The sequence below is a fragment of the Anser brachyrhynchus genome (genome assembly GCF_964034855.1).
Source record: "Anser brachyrhynchus genome assembly, chromosome: 13".
Classification (NCBI taxonomy): Eukaryota; Metazoa; Chordata; class Aves; order Anseriformes; family Anatidae; genus Anser; species Anser brachyrhynchus.
The window spans coordinates 10,509,264-10,534,125 of record NC_137708.1 but is presented as its reverse complement, the minus strand read 5'-3'; the positions used below and the strand labels follow the sequence as shown (position 1 = coordinate 10,534,125).

The 24,862-nt window shown below is 59.6% G+C and overlaps 1 protein-coding gene and 1 long non-coding RNA gene across 10 annotated transcripts; one reads left to right on the top strand and one right to left on the bottom strand.

Moving 5' to 3' along the window:
- Positions 1-511: 511 nt before the first annotated feature.
- DRP2 (dystrophin related protein 2) lies at positions 512-24,661 on the bottom strand. 9 transcript variants are annotated; one of them, XM_080554593.1, is made up of 24 exons: positions 22,986-24,661; positions 14,942-15,095; positions 11,604-11,737; positions 10,796-10,952; positions 10,041-10,161; positions 9,559-9,827; positions 9,236-9,382; positions 8,649-8,727; positions 8,094-8,154; positions 7,915-7,976; positions 7,589-7,663; positions 6,929-7,130; positions 6,711-6,796; positions 5,953-6,110; positions 5,666-5,832; positions 5,399-5,510; positions 4,900-5,036; positions 4,564-4,629; positions 4,303-4,368; positions 3,883-4,026; positions 3,080-3,317; positions 2,851-2,971; positions 2,646-2,732; positions 512-2,534 (listed from the first exon to the last, which is right to left on the bottom strand). In XM_080554593.1, exons 2-24 carry the CDS (start codon positions 15,047-15,049, stop codon positions 2,353-2,355), a joined length of 2,979 nt encoding a protein of 992 aa, XP_080410719.1. In that variant the 5' UTR covers positions 15,050-15,095; positions 22,986-24,661; the 3' UTR covers positions 512-2,352. The 9 variants fall into 9 exon arrangements, with proteins under 9 accessions (XP_080410719.1, XP_080410718.1, XP_080410723.1 ...); XM_080554592.1 differs by lacking the exon at positions 22,986-24,661 and adding an exon at positions 22,555-22,901; XM_080554597.1 differs by lacking the exon at positions 22,986-24,661 and adding an exon at positions 22,555-22,901 and having other exon boundaries at positions 512-2,043.
- On the top strand, positions 15,104-18,223 carry LOC308177407. Its single transcript, XR_013939056.1, has 2 exons — positions 15,104-15,895; positions 16,253-18,223. It is a non-coding gene; the product is annotated as an uncharacterized lncRNA (long non-coding RNA).
- Positions 24,662-24,862: the final 201 nt, after the last annotated feature.

The window sequence follows — 24,862 nt, the reverse complement described above, 5'->3', positions numbered from 1 at the left end:
TCTTTCACTGCCAGCTGGGGCTGGGCTGCACCCTGGGGGGGGCTCAGAGCCCAGGGCTGGGCCCTTGCTGCAACGCAGACACGGAGAGCACCGCTGAGAGATGCTGCAACCCGAAAAAGGGGAGGGAGAGGCCTGCCTGCAGGGCATCCTGCTGCCATGGTCTCCTCTCTGGGCTGCAGGAGTTCCCTGACGAGGAGGAAGGCCTGTCCTTGCACAGCCAGCACCCTAGCTGCCGCATGGACCTGAGCAACCTTGCTGGAAGAGGATGAATGCAGGTGGTGGTCAGGGCATGCAGCTGCACCCAGGGAGCCCAGGGCTCTGCTCCCGGCTTCTGCTCTGCCCCAGCGGAGCAGGCAGCCAGGGCAGCACCGAGCAGGGGAACGTCCTTGTCCCCGCAGCAAGAGGTGGCAGCACCCTGCCGCAGGACGGCACAGCACCCGGCACTGCCCTGCCTCAGCAGGGCCAACATAAAGAGTACGGAAAGAAGAGACCAGCGCGCCCACGGGGGTCCCAGTATAAATACAAATTTATTCTCTTTCCAGAGCAGAGGTGGAGAGAAGCAGCCAGGGCAGCAGCACCGCAGTACATGGTTACCAGAGCATCAGCCAGCCCGCTCCCCTCCCGGCCGCCTCCCAGCCCCAGCCTGCCCGGGCTCCCTGGGCACACAGATCAGCCACTGCCACTCCCCACAGCGAGGCTCTGCACCAATTTGGCCTAATCCTGCCTTCTTCTTCCCGGGGGACCCCTGATCTCACGCAGCCGCTGTGCTCCTGCAGTGCTTTACCCACTCATGACAGCGTCCCCTCCCTAATGCCACCACCGCCGCCTCCAGCTCACCCCGCTGCCACCAGGACGGCAACCCACACACCAGCACAGGGTGCTGGCACCCAGCACCCTTGGCGCTCCATGATACGGGCACCGCTGCCCTGGTGGCAAACATATCCCTGGTCCCAGCGCGCTGCCTCAGCCCCAGCCTCCCCGAAGAGTTCACCAGCGCATCCCGCACAGCCAACAGCCCTGTCCCTGCAGCTTGGCTGCGGGGCAGCGACACACCGACACGCAGCCTTCCCCGCACCCTGCCGTGCCCAGCGGCACGGGCATCTCCTCCCTCCGCCGCCCCGGAGCAGGAGTGGGGCCACGCCAGCCCTTCTCGTGCCCCGGGGCACCCACAGCACCTGACTCCGCAGCTTTCTCGACGTAACGCAGCCTGAGACAGCCAGCCCGAGGGAGCCTGAGGGACCGGGAGCCACCGCCACCAGCAGCAGCCCTGCTCCAGGGCAGCGCGGGGAAGGGGGAAGGATCCTGCAGGAGAGGGAGCTGGGCGGGAAGTGCAACTACACTTCGTGTTAGGGTTTAATGGCGTGAGTCCGTGAGAGTATTTAAGTACAGAATATATATATAATATATAGAAATATATGCAAATTAAACGATAAGGCTCTGTTATAAAGATCCTCTCAAGATAAGGCTACTAGCTGGGCTGAAGCTCTGGTGTGGACTCGCCCCTACCCCACGAACCTGGCAGCCTCTCCCCCCGGCAGCGCGTGCCCCGCTGGCCGCAGCGCTGGGCAGCAGCGTCCGATGCGTAAGGCGGGCAGCTGGGTGCTGTTAGAAGGAGTTCCTTTAAACCCCAGGGGGCTGTTTGGTGTCTGCAGGAGCATTTCAGTGCCCACCGACCTGGAGGACCCTGGGCAGAACTGTAGAGGAGCAGGATGCTGAGCTCTGCGCCCCGCGAGCGCCAGGGGACACACGCAGCTTCCACCACGTCAGCTCTTTCTTCTGAGCCTTTCCGTGCAGTCCAACGAGTCCAAGCCTGGATGCTGCGGCCGAGCAACCCAGCCGGCCCCCGGGGAGCCCACAGCCCCGCTCCCACATGGCCAATGTTCCCCTGAGATCTCCTGGAGCTGGCAAGCGTCCTGCCTGAGCGAGGGAGCCTGCCGCAGCACGGGGAGCACGGCGGGGAGAGGAGGAGGAGGGGAAGCAGCCAGGCAGCTGGTTAGGAAAAGCCTCTGGCTTACGGGAGGTGTTAGATAAGGGAGGTCATACCTGGAAGAGAGATGGAGAGGTCAGCAGAACAGCGCCTGGGGCCAGCTGGTTAGAGGGGGACTGCTCGGGGGTGGCAGAAAGCGGGCGAGGGGCTGGGTGGGCAGGGGGCAGCACCCTGGGTTAGTGCTGGCACCAGGGGACATCTCCCTGGGTGCACACGCGGGCGAGGGATGGCGCTGAGCACGCGGTCACAGAGCATCCCTGGTCACCGTCCCTGCGGGAAGAGCCATCCACAAGCAGCCAGGAGAGCTCACACCGCCGCTGCTGCTCTGCCGGGTAAGCGGGGCCTCCGCCACGGGCGGAGGTGGCTCAAGGTGGTGGCTGCAGCCCTGCTGCCATCGGGTCTGTCTGCGCAGCAGGGGGCTCTTCCAGGACCCAGCTGCTCTGTCCTCTGCGCAGCTCTGGCCGCCTGTCCTTGCAGGTAGGAGAGCTCCTCCTCATCCTCGCCAGTGCCTGCAGCACTGCAACCGCCGCACTCTTGGCCGTGGGCGCTGGGGGGGGATCAGCCATCGTGGGGAGGGTGGGATCGGGGCAGGGCTCCGCCGGGAAACCTCATCTGAGGGAGCAGTAGGAGGCCAGAGAAGGGGATTTCGCTCGAGTACCTCGAGAGCTGGGGAAGGCGCTCCGCAGCTTCTCCATGATGTCCTCCAGGCACACGCTGACCTCTTGCGTCTTGGCCTCCACCTCATCTGCGGCGGGCAGGGGGCTGGGGTGAGCGGCGCGTGCACCCCGCCAGCCGGGGGCCCTATGGGGCAGGCGGCCTCCCAGAGCTGCCCTCCTGGAGCTCAGCCCCAATCCGACCCTCACCTGCAGTTTCGGTGTCGGGGGTGTTGTGCTCCTTCTCCTTTGCCTGGCTGCCTTCGGACTGGTGCGGGGATGAAGCCAGGGAAGATGCCGCTGAACCGTTGCCATCTGACTCTGCCGGAGGCTGGAGAGAGAAGGGGGCTTGTCATGGTTCTCTGTCCTTGTCCTGCTCCTTCTGGCCACCGCTTTCTGCCGCCGCCGCACGGATGGCCCCCCGTTATTTGCTCCGTACCTGCAGCAGCAGCTCTCTGAGCCGGTGCAGCTGGGACTCCAGCTGCTTGTTGTGGTCCTCCAGGATCTGCATGCGTGTCTCCAGGCGGCTCTTGTGCTGCCGGAGGATTCGTGCTTCCGCCAGGAGCTCGTCGTTGCGGGGGTCTTGCACCAGCTCGGGGGAGCCCGTAGCCAAGGTCGGGGACTCCACGGCCTCGTCGTGCTGCCATTTCAAACGCCTCAGCTCTCCCTGGAGGATCCTGCAGGACAGCCCAGGTCAGCACCACCGTTTCCTTTCTGGAGACCGGCCCGATGGCTGACTCGGAGACAAAGCTCTGCCGGAGGCTTTGCCGCAGGAGAAGCTCGAGGAGCAGCTTCTGACCGTCCCTGCGCTGCGGGGAGGCCTGCCTGCAGCTCCTCCTCATTTGGGTGGCGGACAAAAGGCACACAACTGCTTCCTAACAGGCTGAGAATAGGGGCAGGCAGAGAAAAACCCTGTGCTGTGCTGAGCTCTGCTCCGGGCTGCACCTTCACCATTCGACAGGAGCTCAGGGAGGAGACAGTCAGCCGTGCCCTGGGCTCACCGGAGCCAGTTCAAGAGGGGTTCTTGGGGAACATGTTTTGGGGATAGGGAAATCAGCATTCTGGGGAACAGAGCCTTCTCCCTTCCTTGGGGAGCACTGAGCCCAGTGCTCCCCTGTGGGCTTTAGGGCTCAGCCTCCAAAGCAGGCTCCACCCTGAGCTCTGCCCCTGGTCTAAGCCAGGTTTCTCCAGCCCCTTCCCCCAGACTCGAGCCCCCACTTGGAGAGCCGCCCATGCCCCAACCTGTTTTCATCCTCCAGGTGGGCCAGGATGCGCTCCAGCTCCCCCTTGTCATCCATGGGCAGGCTTCCTGGGACCTGCTGGCTGCCCGCGGGCTCTCGGTCCGTGATGGGGCTGGAGTGGCGCAGCAGGTACTGGTCCTCATCCCTGTTGCAGCAGGTGGAGGAAACACAGCAGTGAGAAATGTCAGGGTGGGGATTGCTGGGCCCTTGGGGCTGGAGCGAGATGGTTTTGTATGGGAGTTCCCCACGGCTGCTCCAGGTGGTGGAGCTCAGAGGTGGCTCCAGCAGCCCGGGGAGCTGGGGGTGCCCAGGAGCCTCAGGCTCCAAGGGCTGGGAGGGAAAGCAGGGATGCTCTGGGTAGGTGGGGATGGAGCCACAGGAACCTGGCTGCACAGAAGCAGGGGAAGGAGGCAGAACTCACAGGCTATCGTCGGGGGACAGGCTGTCGCTGAAGAAGGAGCAGTTCTGGTTTTCCATCTCCGCAAGCCTGGAAGAAATAGAACTGGCTTGAGACACATTCAGGGACACCTTGAATGTCTGCTCAGCGCACCCTAAATGCAGCAGCCCTGCAAGACCTCTGCAAGACCCCATGGCAGGCTCTGGCTGCCACGCAGCGTGCTAGGAAGCACCTGTCCCCAAAACCCTCTGCCCCACGGCCACCAGCGGTGCCCAGTGCCGCTACCTGCTGGCAAAGTGCTCGATCCGGGAGTGGGTGTCAGCGTGCGGCAGCATCGGGGAGGAGGCTGGGCTGCAAGAGACGCACACTGGTCAGCAAGGTTTGCAGTCCTCACCCAAAACTTGGGCTTGGAGGGGCTGCCCTGCCCACCCTGGGCTGGCAGGGAGGCTGAAACCTGCTCCTCCAAAGACTCGGTGTCGTGTCAGCCCCGAGCAAGCTGCCCTCCATCCCGGGCAACACCCTCCATCCCGCTGCCTCCAAGCAGCATCCCCGGAGATGCTGCTTCCAGCCGAGGAGCCCACACCTCGGGCAGGGTCGGTGGGCACAGCCCGGGGCACTCACGTCTCGGAGAAGTCAGCCTCCAGCACGGACTGGACGGGCAGGTATCCTCTCTGCGGGTGCTTGCTGAAGTACTGCTTGGAGCGAAACTTGTTCTTCAGCGTGGTGGCAAAGTCCCGCATGTTCTCGCTGGAGGTGGTCTGCAGAGAGAGAACCATTGCCCAGGTGCTGGTTGGCAGAGTGGGGGATCGCAGGCTGGCGTCCTGTGACCTGTGACGATCCCTTCAGGCTGCGCACAAGCCCACCGTCAGCAGAGACAAGTGGGGGGCACACGGCTGCTCCACCAGCATGAGCCAGGCTGGGCACATGGTGGATGCCACATCCTGCTGACCACGAGCCCCAGAGCAGCGGGGACACCGACGGCCCCCAGCAGGGACACCGACAGCCCCCAGCACACAGAGGGGAAAAAATACATGCAAGGTAGCCACCACCCTGGTGCTGCAGCAGCCCCAGCATCGCGAGGCCGCTGCCCTTGCTAGCCAAGCGCCGCCCGGCCCCGTACCGGGGTGTAGTACTCCATGATGGGGTAGTGCAGCTTGTTGCCCTTGCTGGCTCGCCCGGTGAGGAAGCAGGTCTGGCAGATATCCACGTTGAACTGCTTCAGGCTCCGATACCTGCAGAGAGCGGGAGGCCAGAGGGAGAAGCCAGAGTCAGCAGAGCTGCTGCATCTTGGTGTGCAAGGAGCTCAGCAGGGGACGGAGAGGTTCGTGTGGCTCTCGCACCGCACCGACCCCACCGTGCTGGTGGCTGAAGTCCCCGCGTCCCCTACCTGAAGCCCTTGATGGGGCACTGCCGGCAGACGGAGCACTTGGTCTGGTGCTTCACCTGCTCGGCCATGGTGACGCGGTGCAGCACGGCCAGCCACACCATGGACTGCGGCTCCAGGTTGGCCCACTCCAGGAACTGGGACGCCTCGATGGCAGACTTGCCGTGGCTCTGGGACGGGGAGGGACAGGAGGAGAGGCTCAGAGCAGGACCCAGCTGCCTCGGGACACTCGTTCCTCACCACCAGCACGTCCCCATGGAGGGGCCAGCCCGGGCCACCGCGGTACTCACGAATCGGAAGCAGCTGCGGATGCTGGGCTCCACGTTGCTGCCCCCGAAGGCCGCCACCTCCCCCAGCTGGCGCGGGACCTGGATGGCCTCGTGGAGCAGGACGCCCAGGTGCCGCTGGTCGCACAGGCCCCCGGCGTTCGCCACTTGGCTGAAGAGGTCTGCGGCGGGACGGACAGGGAGACGGCCCCGTCAGACACACGGCTGGTGCCTGGGCACAGCCGGCAGCACGGGGGGCAGCTTAAACCAGGGGGAAAGCACTGAGCTGTGGTTAAATAACCATCACCAGCGTCCTTCCAGCTCCCAAAATCAGCAGTTTAGAGCCTTCCCGAGCCAGAGGTTATGGTTACAGCACTCTTATTTTATCCCTGGGTGATCAGCACCCCCGCCCCCAGCATCCTGTGGCTTAAAACACAGCAAAAGAGGCTTCCTTTAATTTGTCTGACCCCGACTGCCCAGCCACACACCCCCAGGGCTTTCCTCGAGAAGCACTGAGCAGCTGCTGCCCCTTTGCCTTCGCCGCACCGCTCCTCGCAGCGCCATGCAAGCAGGACCCCCGCAGCACCAGTCACTGTGCAAAAATGCCTTCTAATTCAGGCGGCGTAGGCTTGGGGAGGGAGGCAGGGGTGGCAATGCAAGCAGATTAGTCACCACACGAAAGCTGCTTCTCTGATCCTGCTGGGCAAAGGAGGGCGAAGCTGGGAAACAAAAGCACTCCCGCCTTCCCCAGGTCGCTCCGTGCGGGGCCCCGGGGGACTCACACTGGAACTTCTCCTTGACCTCCGTCCCGCACAGACATGCAATGCCCGTCTTGAAGGAGAGGGCCCTCATCTTCCCGCTGCGGCCGCTGCAAGGCGAGATACGGCACAGGGTTTTATTTTGGTGGAGGTTCAGCAAGGCAAGCCCGCGCCAGCCACCCCATCCCGAGCGGCCGGGGCACCGAGGCCTCCTCCCGAGCACGGCAGCCCGGGGCCGGTACCTGTCGAAGACGTTGAGCAGCCAGTTGAGGCTCATGTCGACGCAGAGCGGCACGTTCACCAGGATGCCCCGCTCCTCCTCCAGCCTCTCGTAGAGGGCGGTCAGGCAGTGGATCACCTCCACCACGTCCATCGCCCGGTCGCTGGGCTGCAGGTCGTGCTCGTTGAAGATTTCCAGGGCCGTGGCCAGGGTCACCATGTCCACTGAGCGGAAAGCACATGCCTGCATACAGCTCCACAGCATCCCTCCCTAGCACTCGCTGCCCTGAATTTGGGTTTGCAGGTCCCCTTCCTCCTCTGTAAGCAGTGGATCCCCTCCTGCCCCTGCCAGCCTGCCTGGTTTCTGCTCCGGCTCACTCTCACAGCTCCTCCAGCCTCCCCCGTTGCTGCTGGGTGACCTCCCGTCTGCTCCCGAGGTTTGTAACTCTGCGCCTGGTCCCTTTGGTCTCAGATCGCTTTGACTCACACCTGCCCTCGAGCAGTTCCACCCTGACCCAAAGGCAGACATCTCGCCAGTGAATTTGCTGCTTTTCAGCCACCGGCTCATCTTCCTAGCGCTTCCCTGGTGGGCTCCTGCCTCTGATGTGCTGATGAAAGGCTGTGTTCACTTAATGCCTCTACCCAGGGAGACCCAGCGGGAGGGACATGCTTCCCACACTCACATCGCAGGGCTTTCTGCACCCGCCGCAGCTTCATAGCCGTCCGATACGCCGAGAACTTGATGTTGTTCAAATCCGCTGCAATAACACAGAACGAGAAGAAGAAAACCGCAGCTGAACATCCTTATCTGCAGGGCAGGAAGCAGCAGCTGCTGCCCCCAGACACCAGCACCGCCAGCACAAGCCTGGCTGCACCCAGGACCCAGCTGGGGTTTGGACCCCATTGCCTTTGGGGGGAAAGTACAGAGGCCTCATGCCCCTTTTGGGGCTCTGGGCACCTCGCGCTGCACCCCAAGCAGCAAAAAGAGGTTCTGTGGCAGCCTCCTCACCCAGCGTCTGGTACAGCTCCGTCATCTTGGGGTGGTCCCAGCACGTTGTCTGGGCCTGGTGGCTGGGAGGAGGAGGGAAGGAAACCTCGAGTCAGGCTGGGAATCCCTTCCAGCCTGTGTGCCCACCATCAGGCACCCCGGCAGGCCCGAGCCCCGTCTGCGCAGGGCAGCACACTCACTTGATGTAGTAGGGCACTTTGTTGGGGGAGATGGCTCGCTCCCAGGGCACCTGGACCGAGGCTGCAAGGAGAGGAGCAGAGGTCAGGCCGACACCAGGCGCTCCTCCCAGACCTGTAGCACCCCGTGTTCGCTATCCGGAGGACAGAAGCCCTTGGTGTCCCTCAGCAGCTTTCCCTCGCCACGGGCAGCTTATCAGCTCCAGCAGCTGGAAATGCTGCCGCTCCCCTCAGACGGCAGGACCAGGGCTGCAGAGACACCAGGGCCAACAAACCCCGCACCTGGGGGACTGCCTTTCCCTGCCGTCTCTTGTCTTACCCACCCAGTCCCTGAGGCCGGCACTGCCCCAGGGTCACCCGGGTGCTGCTGCAAGCGCCACGGCTCTGCACCCTCAGGGGAGGCACAGAAGTCCCATACAGTGGGGCAGCACAAGGCCAGCTTTGGCAGATGCCTCCTGCCCTGGTCCCTATGCCTCATGCACCATCACGGGCACTTCCCCAGCTTTCGGGAGGGAAGGCGCCCCGCAGGCAGCGTGGCCGGGAGGACCTGTCACGTACAGGAGAGGAAGTGCTGGGAGCCCGGCCCGAAGTCCCGGTGGGCATCTTGGAGCTGCTTCAGGCGTTCGTTTATGGAGGCCTGCAGAACGGGACAGCAGAGCGCAATGACAGCATTTCCGTCGAGCATTTTGGATCACAGCCCCCTTCAGGAAGGCCTGTGGATGGACTCGGAGGTGCCCCAGCCACCCAGGTCTGCCTCCTCCCTTGCCTGCCTGGGATTTGCATTGCCCAGACAGCTCAGCCCTCACCTCCTCCCATGGGCTGAGGCAGCACAGGCCACGTCTCCAGCTCGCCTGTATCCGTATTTTCAGACATCAGCCCAACCACAGCTGGTATTGACCACCACCACCACCCCCAGTAGACCCCATTTCTCCTCAGACAGCTTCCTTTGTTCCTCTCATCGCTTTTTCCTGCTCTACAGATTTACCAGCCACCTTCCCCACACTTAGTTGATGCTCTCCTCCTTCAGGAACACCAGCTGTGCCATCCCTGCCTGGCCAAGCCTTAATAAATCGTCCCTGAGGTTCAGCATTTCCCCGGCATCCCCCTCCCTGCGGGGTGTTTGCAGGGCCCCGACCCTTCCCCACCTGCAGCTGCTTCCAGCGCGTGTTGATGTGCTCCAGAGTGCGGGAGTTCTCCATGGACAGGTGGACATCCGAGATGGCGAGCTGGTGTGCCAGGTCATTGACCACTTTCACCCCGTCCTTCATGGGAGAGAGCTCGTCCTTGAAGAGCTGCAGCCCCGTGCCCAGGGGAGCAGGCACAGGGCAGGGGAAGAAGGAGAAGAAGCAAGAAGGATGTCGGTGCCCAGGTGTGATCCCTCTGCTACGGGCTCCCGTGGGCCGTGCCCTGCTGCCCGTCCCTCCTGCACACCGAGCTGCCCCGGCTGGAACCGCGGAGCCACAAGTACCTTGGTCGACTGGATGTGCTCTGGCAAGGAGTCGATGAAGAGGTCCCCGATGGGCTCCCAGGTCTCACGCACGCTTTCAGCCTGGTCCAGCGTCGTGCTGAGCTCCTCCATGGCCCCTTTGATCTCCAGCAGCTGCTCCAGCGTCCGCTCGATGTGCCGGTGCTGGTCCACGCAGCGGGCCGTGAGCTTCTCCCACAGCTCGCTGGCCACGTTCGCCTGCTTCCAGACAAAGCGGCTGATGTTCTGGATGCGGTGCCGGGGAGAGACATCTGCAAAGGCAACGCAAAGAGCAAAAATGAGAGCCTGGGACAGAAGCACAGCTCTGCGCTGGTCCCGTCTTCTGCCCAAGGACTGGGCACAACCCGGCGCATTATGGCAAGAGGCCCAGCACAGATGTGCTCCACCAGACACCTCTGCTCCATCCTCCCCAGTCCAGCCCAAGAGGAGCCACGGGAGGACAAGGAAGGGGGAACTCAACCGACCTTTGCTTTCTGAAGTTGGCTCTTCCAGTTCCTCAAACGGATGCTGGGAAAGGAAAGCCTGTGCTGACTCCAGGACAGAGTAAATATATGGCCCCCGGGACTTCACTTCTTCCATGAAAGCCTGGAGAGGAGAGCAGAGCACAGAGAGGAGACGACAGGCTGGGCTGGAGAATTACGTCCTGCTGCTCTTTCGCCGAGGGCTGCCGTGATTTACTCATCCAGTGCCCAAACGAACCACCCACGGTGACATCAAGGAAACATTGCCAGAAGGAAAAGTACCCAACCCTCACTGGAAACGCAGAGAGAAGTTAACAGAGAAACATTTCTGCAGTGCAGGGACAGGATGGCCACCCGCACGGAGAGAGCAGGGCTGCAGCTCTGCTGGGTGGGGATGGCCGGACAGCGAGACGGGGACGGGGTGTGCTGGGCCAGGGCTGCACAAGAGGAACCACCTTGTCCACGATGCTCCCCCTGGCATGGCGTGGAGATGCAGAGGGCACAGCCACACCACCGCTGTGCGAGCTCAGCAGTGGGTCTGGCTGCTGGGGGAGCGAGGAGGGGAGCAGCAGGGTGCCCCGAAGCAGTGTGGCCACCAGGGACAGCTGGTTGGGGTTGGGGTTGGGGTGCCCTCTCCTGCCCTCCAGCTGCAGCCTCTGTCGTGCTGCCTGCCGGGTCAGGGATTTCTGCTCCGGGAAGCGGCTGGTGCCGGTGAGGACGATGGACAGCAACCGTAAGCAAGGTGCAGGGGAGCGTACCGCGTGCGTCTCCTTCTCCTGCTGCACCAGCAGGACGTCCCCGCGCAGGGGCAGCTGCGCCGACAGCTCCTCATCCTTCTGCCCCAGCCAGTCGATGATCTCCTGCAGGGGCACCTGCAGCTTCCCGCTGTGGTCGGAGAAGGCCTCCAGCCGAGCCCTGGCACGAGAGCGGGGACAGCACGGGGGTGCTCAGGGGGGCAGGGCCAGGGGAACCCGCAGCCAGCCGAGATGCTGTGGCACCAGGCGGGGAGGTGCTGGGCAGACGGAGCTCCACAAACACCCCAAACCTCGCAGCCGTCAGCAGGGATGGAGCCGCTCTGCGTGCACCCAGGTCGGTCTGGGCTGTGCTCTGGGTAGCACGGGGGGCTTGGCTCCATGTCTGCGTGGCTGGGTGGCTTCCAGGAGCCAGCGTTGAGGCAAGAGGCAATTAACATGCCCCAGTTAAGCTCTCCGTCATGCTGCCACCGCTGCAGCTGCAACCTCAGAAGGTCTGGAGAGCCCATTCCTCTGCTCAGCTGGAGAGGGCTCCCAGCAAAGGGGCAAGCACAGAGGTGGGGGGAAAAGAGGCAAGACATGGAGGTGGCAGCAGGGAGGGTGGAGAAAGCAGCAGAGTGAGCTGGGATGAGGATGGGAGGGGGACATAGAGAGGATGCAGTGTAGGGAGAAGACTCAGAAGTCCTTGCACAAGAGAAGAAACAAAGCCAGGGTCGCTGTGGGTAACGCAGGGACGAGCTCAGCAACCTCCAACAAGCATGCGCAGCCCACGAGGCTGGCAGGCCAGGAGCTTGCTCCAGGCAGGGACTCTTACCGAAGGCTGTGGGATTTCTTTTTGATCTCGTTCCAACAAAGATTCATCTCCAGAGGGTTCTGGGGCCCAGCAACACTGCTGGGAGCCCGGGGGCTTACACACGAAGGTCCTGCGCCATCCTGGGAGCCTTTAACCTGGGCAGAAACAGACAGAGCTGAAACGCTGCGCCCAGCTGCCAGCGCTCAGGCACCCACCTGGGTGCAACGTCCCCTCTACCATCACCGTGCCAGGGGTAACCCATCCCCTCTGTCATCACCATCCCTGACTTTTCAGCTCTCGAGGGGCTGCACCGCTCTGCAGGGGGCTGCTGGCTGCTCCAGGGAGGTGGGCGCAGCAGGCTCCACTGTTCCTAGTGACCGAGGGGACCTGCCAGCCTCCTCTACGCCACCCGCAGCTCTGTGACTGCCGCCTGCTCCCCTGCAGAAGCACCAGGCTATTCTCTGCCTGCACCGCAGATCTGAGCTGATCCCCGCAGATGCTGCTTCTCCTCCGCACCTCCCCAGAACCAGCAGTGGCACGAAGGATGCTCTGACGGGCTGGGGGGCAGACAGCAGCCAAACCTGAGCCGGTCCCTGTGCAGTGTGAGCACCTCCAGCTCAGCCCTGCACAGCCAGCAGCTGAGCCCGACACCCCCAGGGGACCCTGCCTGGAAAAACGGGTGCTAATCACGGAGCAATAAACCCTCGGTGGGTGGGGAATCCTGTCCTAAGCCTCTTGCACTGCATCACACTTGTTCCCTCTTGCAGTGGCAGCAAAGGCATTGTGCTAGCTGGCCACACCAACACGCTGGCGGGACTGAGAGCATCTCACACAGGACTTGGTGAGCGAGAGGGGATTTCCCCTCCAGAAGAGTGGCCTGGTGCACAAAACACAAACACATTGTGATGCCAAGTGAGATGCGCTTCGCTGAGGAAGAGGCAGTGTTTCACTCTAATGCTGGTTCGATATTAGAGCTCATTTGGGGTAATTATCCCCAGGTGATTAATCAACCGTAATTAACTGCATTAGCACTTTCTAAACAGTACATGCAACAGGCACCTTTTGCCGGGGAAGGGAAGGAGCAGACGCGGCTCGCTGCCTGCCCACGGGCTGCCCGAGCACCCCAGGACAGGCGCAGGGCAGCGGGGCCCTGGTGCAGCGCAGAGGAGCCGCAGGCAGGAGCAACCCAGACCCAGAATTTGGCCATGCAAGTGAAACAATGCTCACCCCGTGCTGGTTCTCAGGGAGGAGTCAAATGCTCACCGAGTGCTGCTAAGTCTTCTTCGTCTAAAAACATCTAACGCCAGGCTGTTCTCTGCCCCCCACACACCCTGCCGCTCCAGGAGCATCAGGAAAACAGAGAAAACCATCGCCCACAGAGTTCACAGGAATCTCGGGGCCATGAATAATGAATCACTCAAGCTAAAACTGCTGCTCGCACTTAGGAGAAAATAAATAAAACCCCACGGTCTACGTGCGCACCTCCTCATGCCACCGAAGTAGGTTAGTCCCACCGCACTGCCCAGGAGCGCCCGGCCCTCCACTCCGTGCCCGGGGGTGCCAAGGAGAGGATCGGGCTGCAGCACGGCTCAGCACAGAACAGTCTTCCCAGCCCAATTTAAGACGATGCTAAAAGCCCACAACCCGCAGACTATCACCTGCAGACGAGCCAGGGACGGTGGCCAAGCACGGGCCAGGCGTTGAACACCTGCCCCCCTGCAAGCGAGCAGGGAGCAAGAGCTGCGCCTTCCCCCCGAGCATCCCCTGCCCATCCCTTCCCCAGGGCTGCAGCGGTGGCAGCCTGGATCCAACCCCCTCTGCCCTCAACAGGTTTATTTTCAGGCCCAGGACACTCACGTGGGCTCCGGTCTGCCTGTTCTTGGTGCAGCAGGGCTGCTCGGAGCAGCCGGCGGAGCGGGCATCGCCTCCTGCCTGCTGTGCAGCACCAGCCGGCAGGCAGCAAGCGCTGCTGTGAGCAGGGCTCGGGGCTGCCCCCGGCACTGACCCCCCAGGAATCTGGAGGGGGGCGGCCGTGCCTCCTCCCGGCCTCAATCCCAGCTTTGTCCGGCAGCATTCCTGCGGCCTCCAACCTGCCTTAACCCCGGGGGTGCCGCTGCTGCGGAGCCCCTCGCCCTCTGGTGCCCCGCAGGGTGGGCTGTCAGGGATGGGCTTCACCCAGGGACAGGTCCCAGCAAGCTTTGGCTACCCTGAAGGTAAACCTGCCCTTGAGATGTGACCCCAGGGAGCCAAAGGTGCCCTCCTCGCCCCAGCCCGGCACGTGGTGCCAGCACGGCTTCTCCTGCCCATCCGGACTGGGTGCAAAGAGTTTGTTTTTGCCAGCAGGCTCCGGGCTGGCTCCCCGTGTCCCCCACAGTGCTGCCGGCCAGCATTGTTCCCATGCTCTCCTCCACCTACGGGAGGGAATGAAAAGCTCCCTGTCTCCCTGCCTCTCCCTCCCTGCGCATCTGACTGCTGGTGTCCCTGGGGCTGGCAGTGCCAGCCTGCCCTCCCACCACCCCGTCCCCTCCGTGTCCCAAAGGGGTGCAGATGGGCTCAGCCAAGGTGGGGCTGGCAGCAGGACAAACGAGGACATGAGAAGAAGGTTGTTTCCTCCATGGCAGCACCTACACCTGCACGAAGGAGGCGCAGAGACTCCTGCAGCCTGGCTGTTAATGTGTCCTGAACACACCGGTGCCCGTGGGGCAGAAAGCCAGGCTCAGGCAGGGACGGGGGAATCCTCGAGTGGATACGACCCCAGACAAGTGTGTTCCCACCCTCCAAGTGGGACCTTCTCTCCTCTGCCCTGTCCCGCCACATAGCCAGGACTTCCAGAGCCTTCCCCTCTCTGCCCAGTGTAGGTGAGCAGCCTGTGCAGAAACGCTCGGGGAAGAGGGGGCAGACCAGTAGTGTGAGCACCCTCCGTTCCTCGAGAAAACCAGCCCAGGAGGAGGACAGGCTCCTCTGCCTTGCAGCATCTCAGCCTTGGCTTTCACCAAGGCCTTCGTTCTGAGCTCTCCTCCGCAACCAGAAAGACTAGAACCATACCTTTCAGCAAAGGCTGACATTCCTCCACATTTCCAGGAAAAAACCCAGCCAGATAAGCAAGAGCTGTTGACGGCAGCCTCGTGTTCTTTATTCTGAAGGCAGCTTGAAACCCAGCTCTGCGGGTTGTCTCCCGTGCTCTACTTCGCAAAACACTTTGCAGCCAAAACGCTCGAGGAGAGCTAACGTCCTCATTAAGCGCGAGGCGACGGGGGGCTGGAACTAAGAGCTTCCCCCCCCCGGCAGGAGCCGAGGTCCCAGCGTGCTCCCCAGCCCCGCGCAGCCGCCGCGCAGGAGGGCTGCCAGACCCTGCTTACCTGAGGCAGCGGGTGGGCAGCGCCGCCGTGCCGCGCCGGGGCCGCGCCGTGCCACTCAGGACATGGTGGGAGGACGTAAGGCCATTCCTGCATCACCAGGGGCTGCATCAGAGCCGATGCTCATGGGGATGGAGACGGCCTCGGGCGCAAGCACCTGAAAGGCAGCGTGAGAGGTCTGGGGTCAGCACCTCCCCGTCCTCAGCGCGCACCCCCGGCGGAACCCGGAGGCTACGTGCACTTGTCTTTGCACTGATGCTGCAGTCTCTTTTCATTCAAGCGTCCAACTCCTTTTTGCATCTAGTTATACAATTTGCTGTAGCAATGTCCCGTGTGCGTGAGTCCCACAGCTGCGTCTTAGAAAAGGGCTGGGTTTGCTGCAGGGCAGGGGATGCACTGCGTTTAAAAGCAGAGGGCAGAGAGGCTCTCACTGCACTCCGGACACTGTCACAACCACTTCTGTTTGGACATAAAAAATATATTTTACAAACATCTTTTTTCCTCTTATGTTCAGAAACAAAATTTTCTAGCACCTCAGTCCCTCACACATGCGTCTCATATAGCCAGCTACCTTTTTACGTGTTCTTACTCGTTACGAATTATAAAAGTCACGTTTTTATTCAGAAAACCATAAGACCCAGAAAACCAGTGAGCAGTGTCCCCTTCATCTGTTCTACAGGTCTTAGTAAAACCTCTGGTCATCTTGCCGGTTTCTTTATTTACTGTTTGGAGTCTGAGCCAAAACAGTGATTTTTCCCATTGCCAGCACCGACTCCAATTTACACAAAGCCATGAGAAAATAAAGCCCAGAGGGAAAGGTGCATGGCAATGATTTACCAGAAACGAGCAATTTCCCACCACAGAAGCACGATCCCAGAGCCCTACGTGTGGCCGGAGCCAGCAGAGGAGCCGAGCACAAACACGCACAGCGGGATGGAGACACAACACACAAAAGCTGTGAGTGCTGCACAGGGCTTTGCCCACGCAGGCTCAGCACTCGGGGCACAGACCAGCCAAGGGCGATGCTGGAGTGTCGCCGGGGCAGGGCTCTGCCCCTCCTGCCCAGCCCGGTGGTTATTTTCCTGCTTTCAGAAGGAAACAGCCGCCTGGCCAAGCGGGGATGGGTGCAGGGTGAGAGCCCCTGTCCCTGGCTCCTGCTTCCCACCACCCTGCTTCCACACCCCTCGCTCCCTCTCCTGAGCTTCCACTGCCTTCCCTCCTCCATGACACGCGCTAAGAGAACAGCTTACCCTGTTAGGATTTTTTTAATCCCTGAGCAATTTCTACTGCCGTAATGCTCTCCGTCTCCGGCAGAACAGCCTGTGCTGAGCTCTCCAATATGCTGATGATCCAGGGGCCTGCCCTCCCTCCTTCCTGCCACCTGCACAGATGAGCATCGCAGACCGCGCACCGCAGCACCCTCATCCTGCTCCTTTCCCCGGAGCTGGCAGGGTTATCACGGCACGGCAGCAGTTACAAATTCCAGCGTCCACAGAGACCCCCCCCTATGCAACACCAAGGGTGCAGCGGATGATTTCTGCCTTTGACAGGAGATAATATACCCTATTATCTCAGTGCTTGTGCTCTTAGTGCTTCTTTCTGCGTTCTGCTCAGGGAGAAGTCTCCGCGCACAGGTTTGGTGCAGTTCCGGAGAAGGGGAAGGGAAGCCTTGTCCTACAGGTGCCCGTGGGTAGGACTGGTGGCTCTCACATGCTCTGCCGGCGTTATGGAAAGAAGAAAAGCCCTTTTGGCACCCCCTGGGTGCCGGGCCTGACCTCCTTCAGCAAAGACAAGGTCCTTCAGGACACGGAGCCATGGTGCAAGGGAAAAGAAGCCCGTCCAAGGCAGCAAAGCCCAGATGCGGAGAGCCCGAGATGATCTGGAAATAGCTCAGCTGTACGGCAGCCAGCACAAAGGCAGACATTCAAGGGGAGAGACGACCAGACGGTGAGGCTCGACTGCGAGCAAACCAACATATGATCACTTCACCAAACCCCCAGCTATTACAGGAGAAGGAGAAATGCTCCTGCTCTGCTCCTTTGCTGTGGCACGCAGTAACTCCAGGTCTCGCACTTGTAGCGTAGTGGTGCCGCCAGGCACCGTCGGGGCGCTGCGGCACGTGCAGCAGGTGTTTTACGGATGCTTCTGGGCTAAACATCCATTGCTTGCTGCTGGTGCTTCCCAAGCTCCGGGGCTGTGACCCCCCTCACCTCTCCCCCACCAGCATTCACCTCGGGCGTGCTAGAGCCAAGCGACACGATCAGTCCCAGAAGCGTTGGCAGCCGAGCCAGCCTGGCTAAAAACGCGTGTTAAACAGATGCAGGCATTCAAAGGGGAGGCAGAGGGCACAGCACGGGGAGGGGTGTCATTAAAAGCACTGCTTCCACAGGGTGAGAGGCAGAAGCCTCTCCCAGGAGCCGGAGCAGGACTGGGATGCAAGAACTGAGCTGCAGTCCGTGCAGGACGGCTGATGCCACTGTCTGTGTGGGAGCACAAGGGGATGGTAAGGAGCCTGGAGCTGCCCCGTCCCACATCAGCCCTGGGGCACTGCGAAAGCGCCGCCTCAGCACTGCGCTCCCAGGGGCTGCGGCCAGCTCCCGGCCTTCCTACCAGCGTGAGGGAGGCTCCAGGGCGTGATGCTCACCCTACAACAGCCATTTATCAGCGTCCATACCTGTCTGCCGCAAGAACCGGCCCCACAGCTCCAGAGCTGCAGTTCCCACAGCCCATTGCAAGCACCTCTTTGAAAAGGTGCTGAAACACGAAAAATGCTCCTCCTGGCCCTCTGAAAGACTCAGGAGCCATGTGGTCAGGCAGTCCAACCAGAACTAATGCCAGGATGACCCCTGGGAACGTTTCTGTGCAAGAAGGGAAATATCAAGGCCCCTGCAAGCAGGAGCAGGTGGAAACTGCGCATGAAGAGCTCATGAGAAGCCGCCTGATGGGACACCAGGGCACTGCACCCTCCTGCTGGGGGAGCAAGGAGTGAAACTGTGCCCGTGTGTCCCACACAGAGGGATCTGGTCTTGGCTGGAGGTACCCCCTGCGGGCACAAAGGCGATGGACCCTGAGGGGGGATCAGGTGCAGCCTCCTTACACGAGGCTTTTTTGCATCCTCCCACGTGAGAACACCCGGCACTTGCCTCTGCTTTTGGTATGCGTTTCACTCGGCTGTGTTACAGCCACCAAACGCTTCAGTAATGAAGCCACACTGCTTTAGCCTAGCTTGAGACGGCGATGTTCCTCTAGACGAAAAATAAAAAAAAACAAAAACAAAAACAAAAATCTCGACGCTACACTTCAACAGCTGAACGCAGCTGCGTTAGGGTCTGTTCAAAACAGAACGGCTGCCTTTTTCCTCTCCCTGGATGAGCTGTACCTGCTACAAAACCAGCCCTGGCGCACTGCTCTCCCGGGGAGGCAGCTGTGGCAGCCTTTGCCCGGCCTCAGCCCCAAGCAGCAGCGGAGCTGTGCGGCTGCAGGGGCTCCACAGCTCGTGCCTTGGGTCCTGCAGCAGCTCCTCTCCATCCCAGGCGTCAGTAAACCCCCACACCTGTGGGTACCAACATCCAGGAGCATAACTTTGCTCTGCCGTTGTTTAGAAACCCAGACCCAAACTCCCCCAAACATCAGGGTCATGCTGCAGCTGTCCCTTATCTCTGCAGGACAGGAGGACAGGAGACTGCCCTGGAAGCTGGAATTCCGTGCAGATGTTGCATTTGCAGCTCCCTCCTGCACAAAAGGACAGCAAATGCGGCAAACGGGGCAGGAGGTCTCTCCATCACAAGGCTCACGCTTTGAATTGCTAATTTCCTCCAAGACATTCTTTCCGGGCTGAAACTTTCCACTTCATACCCTGGCCTATCAGGAAAAAATATGGCAACATTTTGAGGCAAGGCAGCTCAGCCTTTATCCCACGAGGGGGATGGAAATACAAACACACTCCCTGCTGCTGGAAATGTTAATGACTTTGTTGTTGTTTAACTTACTGTACAAGAGAAGTAATAACATTTTAGCTCAGCATGCTCAGTGTCCTTTAAGGGGAAAGGTGGGAGGCTTGCGGATATTTCAAAGTTCAGCTCCCGTCTACACGCTGACAAAGGGAGCATTCCCAGGCTGGCAGACAGCAGGACTCCCTCGGTGGAGCAACAGCACATCCTGTTCCAGCAAAAATTGTTTTCTGCATCTGTGAGTAGATAGCGTAAGCCTGAGATCTAGGGCCAGCAGACTGACTTCCCAAGACCCCACTAGGTCAAGCTTTGGTGAGAGAGAAGGAAGAGAAGTCCTCATCCCACTGGGGCTGAGATTAAGGATAACACGTCTCCCTCCCGGAGCAGGGGTCCTTCGTCTCCATCTGTGTACACACCGGGAGCAGATACCTGAACATGCTCCTTGAAAACCTCCCCGCAGCCCCCTGGTTCCCAGTTGTTCCGGCACGCAAGGAAAGGGCCAGCAGCAGCCTCCCGTACAGGCAGACACTGAAAGCGTTCTCAGTCCCAGGGCTCAAAACCCAGACACCAAAGCTGCAGCTCGGCCTGGCACCGCTGGCAGGACACCGCACGGACCCTCTGCCTCTGCAGCGGGACCTCACGGGGCAGTCCCACCTCACCACCAGGTCCCCTCGTTAATTACAGCCAAGGGTCCCGCAATTAAGCTGCTCTTCTTAAGAAGTAGAACGAAATCTCTGGTCTATCTGGTGGTGAGCACGTGGCACAGAAGAGACCCGATTCAGCAGGCGTAGGTGAAGTGGGCGCCCTCCCATCTCACAAGCTGCGTACTGAAATGACCACTAAGATTTTGTACTCACAACCAAAACTGTCTTAAAATTCAAGTGATAAGCGGGTGTCACAGGTCCTAATAAAGAAGCAGGGTCTCTTCTGCTGGCTCGCTCACTCTCCATCCTCCCAAGCAGAAGAATACACATGCACACACAAAGGCTCAAGCTGAAAAATGTCCCCAGTTACATTCTTTGACCTGGGAATCAGGACCCCCATGTCCCCAGCCAACAAGGTGAGCGTGGGTGGATGCTCACAGCACAGCCACGCAGAACTGGCTGTTCCTCTGCGTAAAAACAACTCGTGGCAATTTGGGAAGACTGAAATCTGAATTTCTTTCACATGCCCTTCCCGACTCGCAGCTGGGTTTTGAGCTGCTCTCTCCAAAACTCGCTTTGCTGAGGAATTCTTCCCATCTCTTCTCCTCCTCCTCCAATTAGGCAGCACTACATGTAGCTACCCCTGCACCTTGAAAGCCAGCTGTAGGCACGCAGCCCCGCTGTGCTGGACACAGAAGTCGCTGTCTGACAGACCTGACAGACAAAAGGAGCGGGGGAAGAAGCCGGCATCGTCCCCACCCACAACAGGGCCAGCAGGGGGTAAAACTCGCTTAATGGCCAAAAGAAGGTTGCAACAACCTTAAAAGCCTAACCTAATTCCTCAGAGACTTGGTCATGCTCTGTAGCCTCGAAGCCTGGCTATTTAAACCCACTGAAAACCCCGAGCTTTCTCTTTGTCTGTCTCTGACAACCCGAGCTTTTCCTTCCCTGCTGTTAGCGGAGGAACGAGCCTTGCTGCAGTGTGAAAAACGCATCCCCCGTTTCCATACTGTATACGCGAGGAACACGAGTGGGGAGAGCACACCACCAAAAACCCAGGCAGGGCTGTGCTGACTCTCGGCTTCCTTTACGCTTTGTTTCTCATTCCCAGTGTTAGAAAAACATCTGAATGCTCTGCCTCCGCCCCACGGGCTGGTCCTTGTGAACTCCCACGGCACCGGGTTCTCCGGCCGTCTGAGACAACGCGTGCACCGGGTGCCACGCGGAATCCTGTTTCCTTCCCGTCCCTTCCCCGGGATGGATTGGAGCTACCTCATTTTTAGGCTAGGGGGAACAGCGAGACGGAGCTATTTTGGCTCAACGCTGAAGAGCTCCGCTTGATCTTTACACACCTGTGAAAATGAGGTTTTGGGAAGAGTGAATTTGTCCTGCTCAGGATGTCTTATTTCATGAGATTTGTAATTCCACTTTCATACGTTTATCACAGGCATCCAGCCAAAAGCAGAGGCCTTGAATGTACTGCTCAAGATAGTATTAAAATCACAAATTCACCATATGTCTCAAGAAGCCAGGCCTTTTGTTTGAACCCGTCCATTTAACCCCTTCACTATCCCACTTTGTTTAGTTTTGAAAAGAGTCACTGCACCCTGAGCAACCCCACTTACAGGTACAGCCCTGGACAGTCACAGTGAGCGTGAAATGTCTGTCTCAGGTGTTAATTAGAAAGGTTCTAGCCTCATCTTAATTTTCACCAAGAATCATCATTTTTTTTCTCCCTTTTTGGAGTGCCATTACCTACTTGTCACCTTTCAGAGTGGGGAACTGGCAGGTGGCAATGTGAGATGGACTCAAAATCAGATATGTACGTGCACATCTGGCAAAAAAAGGGGGAAACCCCCCCTGCTGCAACCAAACCTTGCAGCTGGGAGTTTGTGTGGTGTGTTGCTGCAGGGGACTCCGGTCAGGCAATAAAGACCACCAAAAAGAATAATCCCACAACAACTCTCCTGGCTCCAGAGAGATGAGCAAGTAGCAGACAGCTAAGGGAGTACAAAGGACCTCGTATTGGGGCACAGATAAAACACAGATGCATGGAGATCTGGCTAGATCTTTTCTGAGTGATAAAAACCGAAATCCATCCAAGCCATCCCTATGTCCCACGGCCAGCACGGGGGCAGTGGCTTCACCCCCATGTGGCAGCACCCGGGCAATCCCAGCACAGAGCCCCTGCGAGGGCAGTGCCGGTGATTTCACCACACACCGGTGGTGCCGTGCAGAAGGGGAGGCTCGAGAGACCGTGCTGGGGACCAGCAACAGCCTGTCGAGCTGAGCACTGGCTTGTGGTCACCCTGCCCAGTGGGGACAGGGGTGCACAGTGCCCGGCCCCAGGGAGCCGGCGGTGTCCTGCCAGCCCAGGGTGGCTCTGCCCACAGCACCGGGGAGGTCAGGAGTGGCAACACAGGGCCTGGAGGGAGGAGGAGGAGGTGGAAGGGATTGGGGGGGAAGCTGGGAGAGGGAGGGTTGAGACATAAAAGGAACAAGGCTGCACCGGGCAAGGCAGTGAACAAAAAGGACAGAGCTGGGACGAGAGCCTGATCGCAGCCTGCTGCTCAGAGATATTCCCCACTCTGCCTTGCCCTGCAGCCAAAGCCTTGCGGGAGAACGCTGGGAGGCCAGCACGCACCCTGCTCCGAGCGGTCCCTCAGCCCAGCCGAAAACACTGCCAGGGTGAAGGAGCCTTCAACGTGAAAAGAATCAGAGCTCGTGGAAGGGATGCCTGCTGCTATTGTTTGCCTTGGGCATCCGCATCACTTACCGTTCCCTGGTCTCTCCCCTGTGCAATCACCCTTGGCTGCCCTTCTCTCTGCCCATGTCCCCCCGACACCCTACTTTTCTTCTCGGCAAGTTTCCTCGCCCGCACACACGCGGACAGCACCGCTGTGAAGGGACACACACACGCACGCACGCACTGGGGTGTATTTCTGAGGTTAGCCATCTGGATATTTCCCCCTTTCCAGCACGGCCAGGGTCCGAGCGGGAAGCAAATCGCGCCTTGGCCTACCTTCCGAGTCCGCCAGGTCTGAAACGCGGGCAGCAGCCGTGCGTCGGGAGCAGGGGCTGTGAATCAGCAGAGAGGTGCCGGTGACAGGGATGCATGCTGAGGCTGAGCGCTGCGCCCGCCGCCTCTCCTCCTCCAGCGCCCCGCTGCTGTGTTGCTATGCGATCACGTCCCCGGGAGGAGCAGCATCTCTGCCCGCACGAAGGGGTACCCTTGGCTCGGCACGCGCCGGAGGAACAAGGACAACCCCGCGCCGCCCGGACCCTTGGAGGTCCCTTGGCGATCGACCCCAAGGAGGGGAGGGAGAGGAGTGGAGATGCAAAGGCAGACACGAGCGCGGGAGGAGGAGACAAAACACACATGGAGAGAGAAGGTGGGGGGAAAAAAAGGAGGGGGGGGGGAATACAAGCACACAAAAGGAGCCGTGGTCTGACCTCCGGGGACCCGCCACAGGCTGCTGGACTCGGACACGCTTCCCGACGCTTACCGATGTCTCCCCGCCGCCGTTCGGGACTGACAGCTCTCATTTGAGGTTGTACACGGCCGTGTGTGTGCGTGCTGGAAAATGCCAGACACATTCACCTTGTTTCTTAACCGCAATTTGGATGTCTGGCATAAGATTTAACAAGTTTAATTTTAAAATGGGCTATTTTTAAGTCAAGAAGCAAAAATAAGACAATCACGTAAATTCAAATATGCTTCCTATTCTCCTTAGAAAAGGAAAAATAAGTAAAGGAAGAGCCAGTTCTCCAAGCTGCAGAGAAATCCTCATCCAAGATTTTTTAAATGTCAGGGTATTTTGTCTGAGACAGAAGGATTTGGGCTGTTAACTTGGCTGAGGACATGAGCAAACCGGGAATTTGGATTTTAGTCCATACGTAACAAACAGTTTGTGATTCTTTGGATCTTTCCATCCAAGGATCCTGAACTCTGCTCAAGATGTCAGCGATGCTATGCCCATATTACACAAGCAGAAACAAGAGTTTGGTGACTTGGTCATTCAGACCCAACCCTAGTCCCAGACTGTTGCTGCCAGACTGTCTGAGCCTCTCCCTGGGAAAATTAAAGCTCGGACAGCACTAAGGTCTGGTCCTTGTCAGAACGATCTCCAAGCAGCCTCAGCCTCTCTCCTCGCAGGGCTTTTGGTGGGCTGCGTACAGCCAAAGGTTGGTGAAGGAATGCCCCCCCCCGGCCTCAGCTGCCCACTTGTTGGGACATCAAGGTTACGTGGCAGTCCGTCGGGGCCCTGACTTTCTCACCCCACGACACTGTTGGAAGGTGGATATGAATGGATATAAAGCTTTTCCAGATTACCAATTTAAATCTGGAGAAGTCAAAATACAGCTGGCCTCCGGCAAAATGCGTTTGAGAGAGTCCTCAGGAAACCAGCACGATCCTCACAGCAGCTCCAGCGGGAGCCTCTGGCACGGGGGCGGCCAACTCTGCGGAGCCTCTGCTCCCGTCCCGGTGAGCCCCGAGTCAGGAGCAGAGCCCGCTGGCACACAGCGAGGCAAGGTGCACAGACACCTCATGTAGCTGCGCTGAGCAGAGGAGAAGTATTTTTAAGTAGCATCTTTCTGGTAGTTGGTTCTGAAAGGAGCAACGCTGCATACTTCAAGTATCAGCCTGAGAATGGGTACGTACTCCACACCTCCTGCTTTCAAAAGCCTTTTCAATAGCTTCTGCTTCCACAACAGCCATAGTGATGCCACACAACTTGTTCTGAAAAGCCGTATTTAGACCCAAAAAAATCGATACGGATAGGAAAGCGGAATAGAACTGTCTCTCTACTGGGCTGTTTTTGTGCACGCTTACACACACACAAATGACTCCTGGGTTAACTAAGGAGAGTGAGGGGAAGGAGAGAGCAGAGTGCCGGAAGGGCTACCCAGGCAGCCGGAGCACACCACCCTGCAGAGACACGACCGACCCAAACCGCAGCGTGCGTCTGTCACCGACGCGGCGAGGAACATGACAACACGGCTAAACACAGCGGGCACGCATCAGGCCAAGTTACACATGCACACGAGACAGACATCAGCGCGGAGACGCGAGCAGACAGCTGGAGCCACACAAATAAGGTACTTTGCAGTACACGCATCCTAAATTATTGATAGTTTAGGGACGGCAAAATGCAGCGGGAGAAAATCTCATGTGTCAGTTTAACTTAAATTTTGAGACAAACCAGAATCTCTGGTGAAAGACTTGCTTCTATGGCTGGGAGCATCGTCCTAGGTCCCCCAAGTACCTTGTGCTTTAAGGACATAACGAGGACAAACAGCCCAGCAATTCAGAACTCAGAGGAAATCAA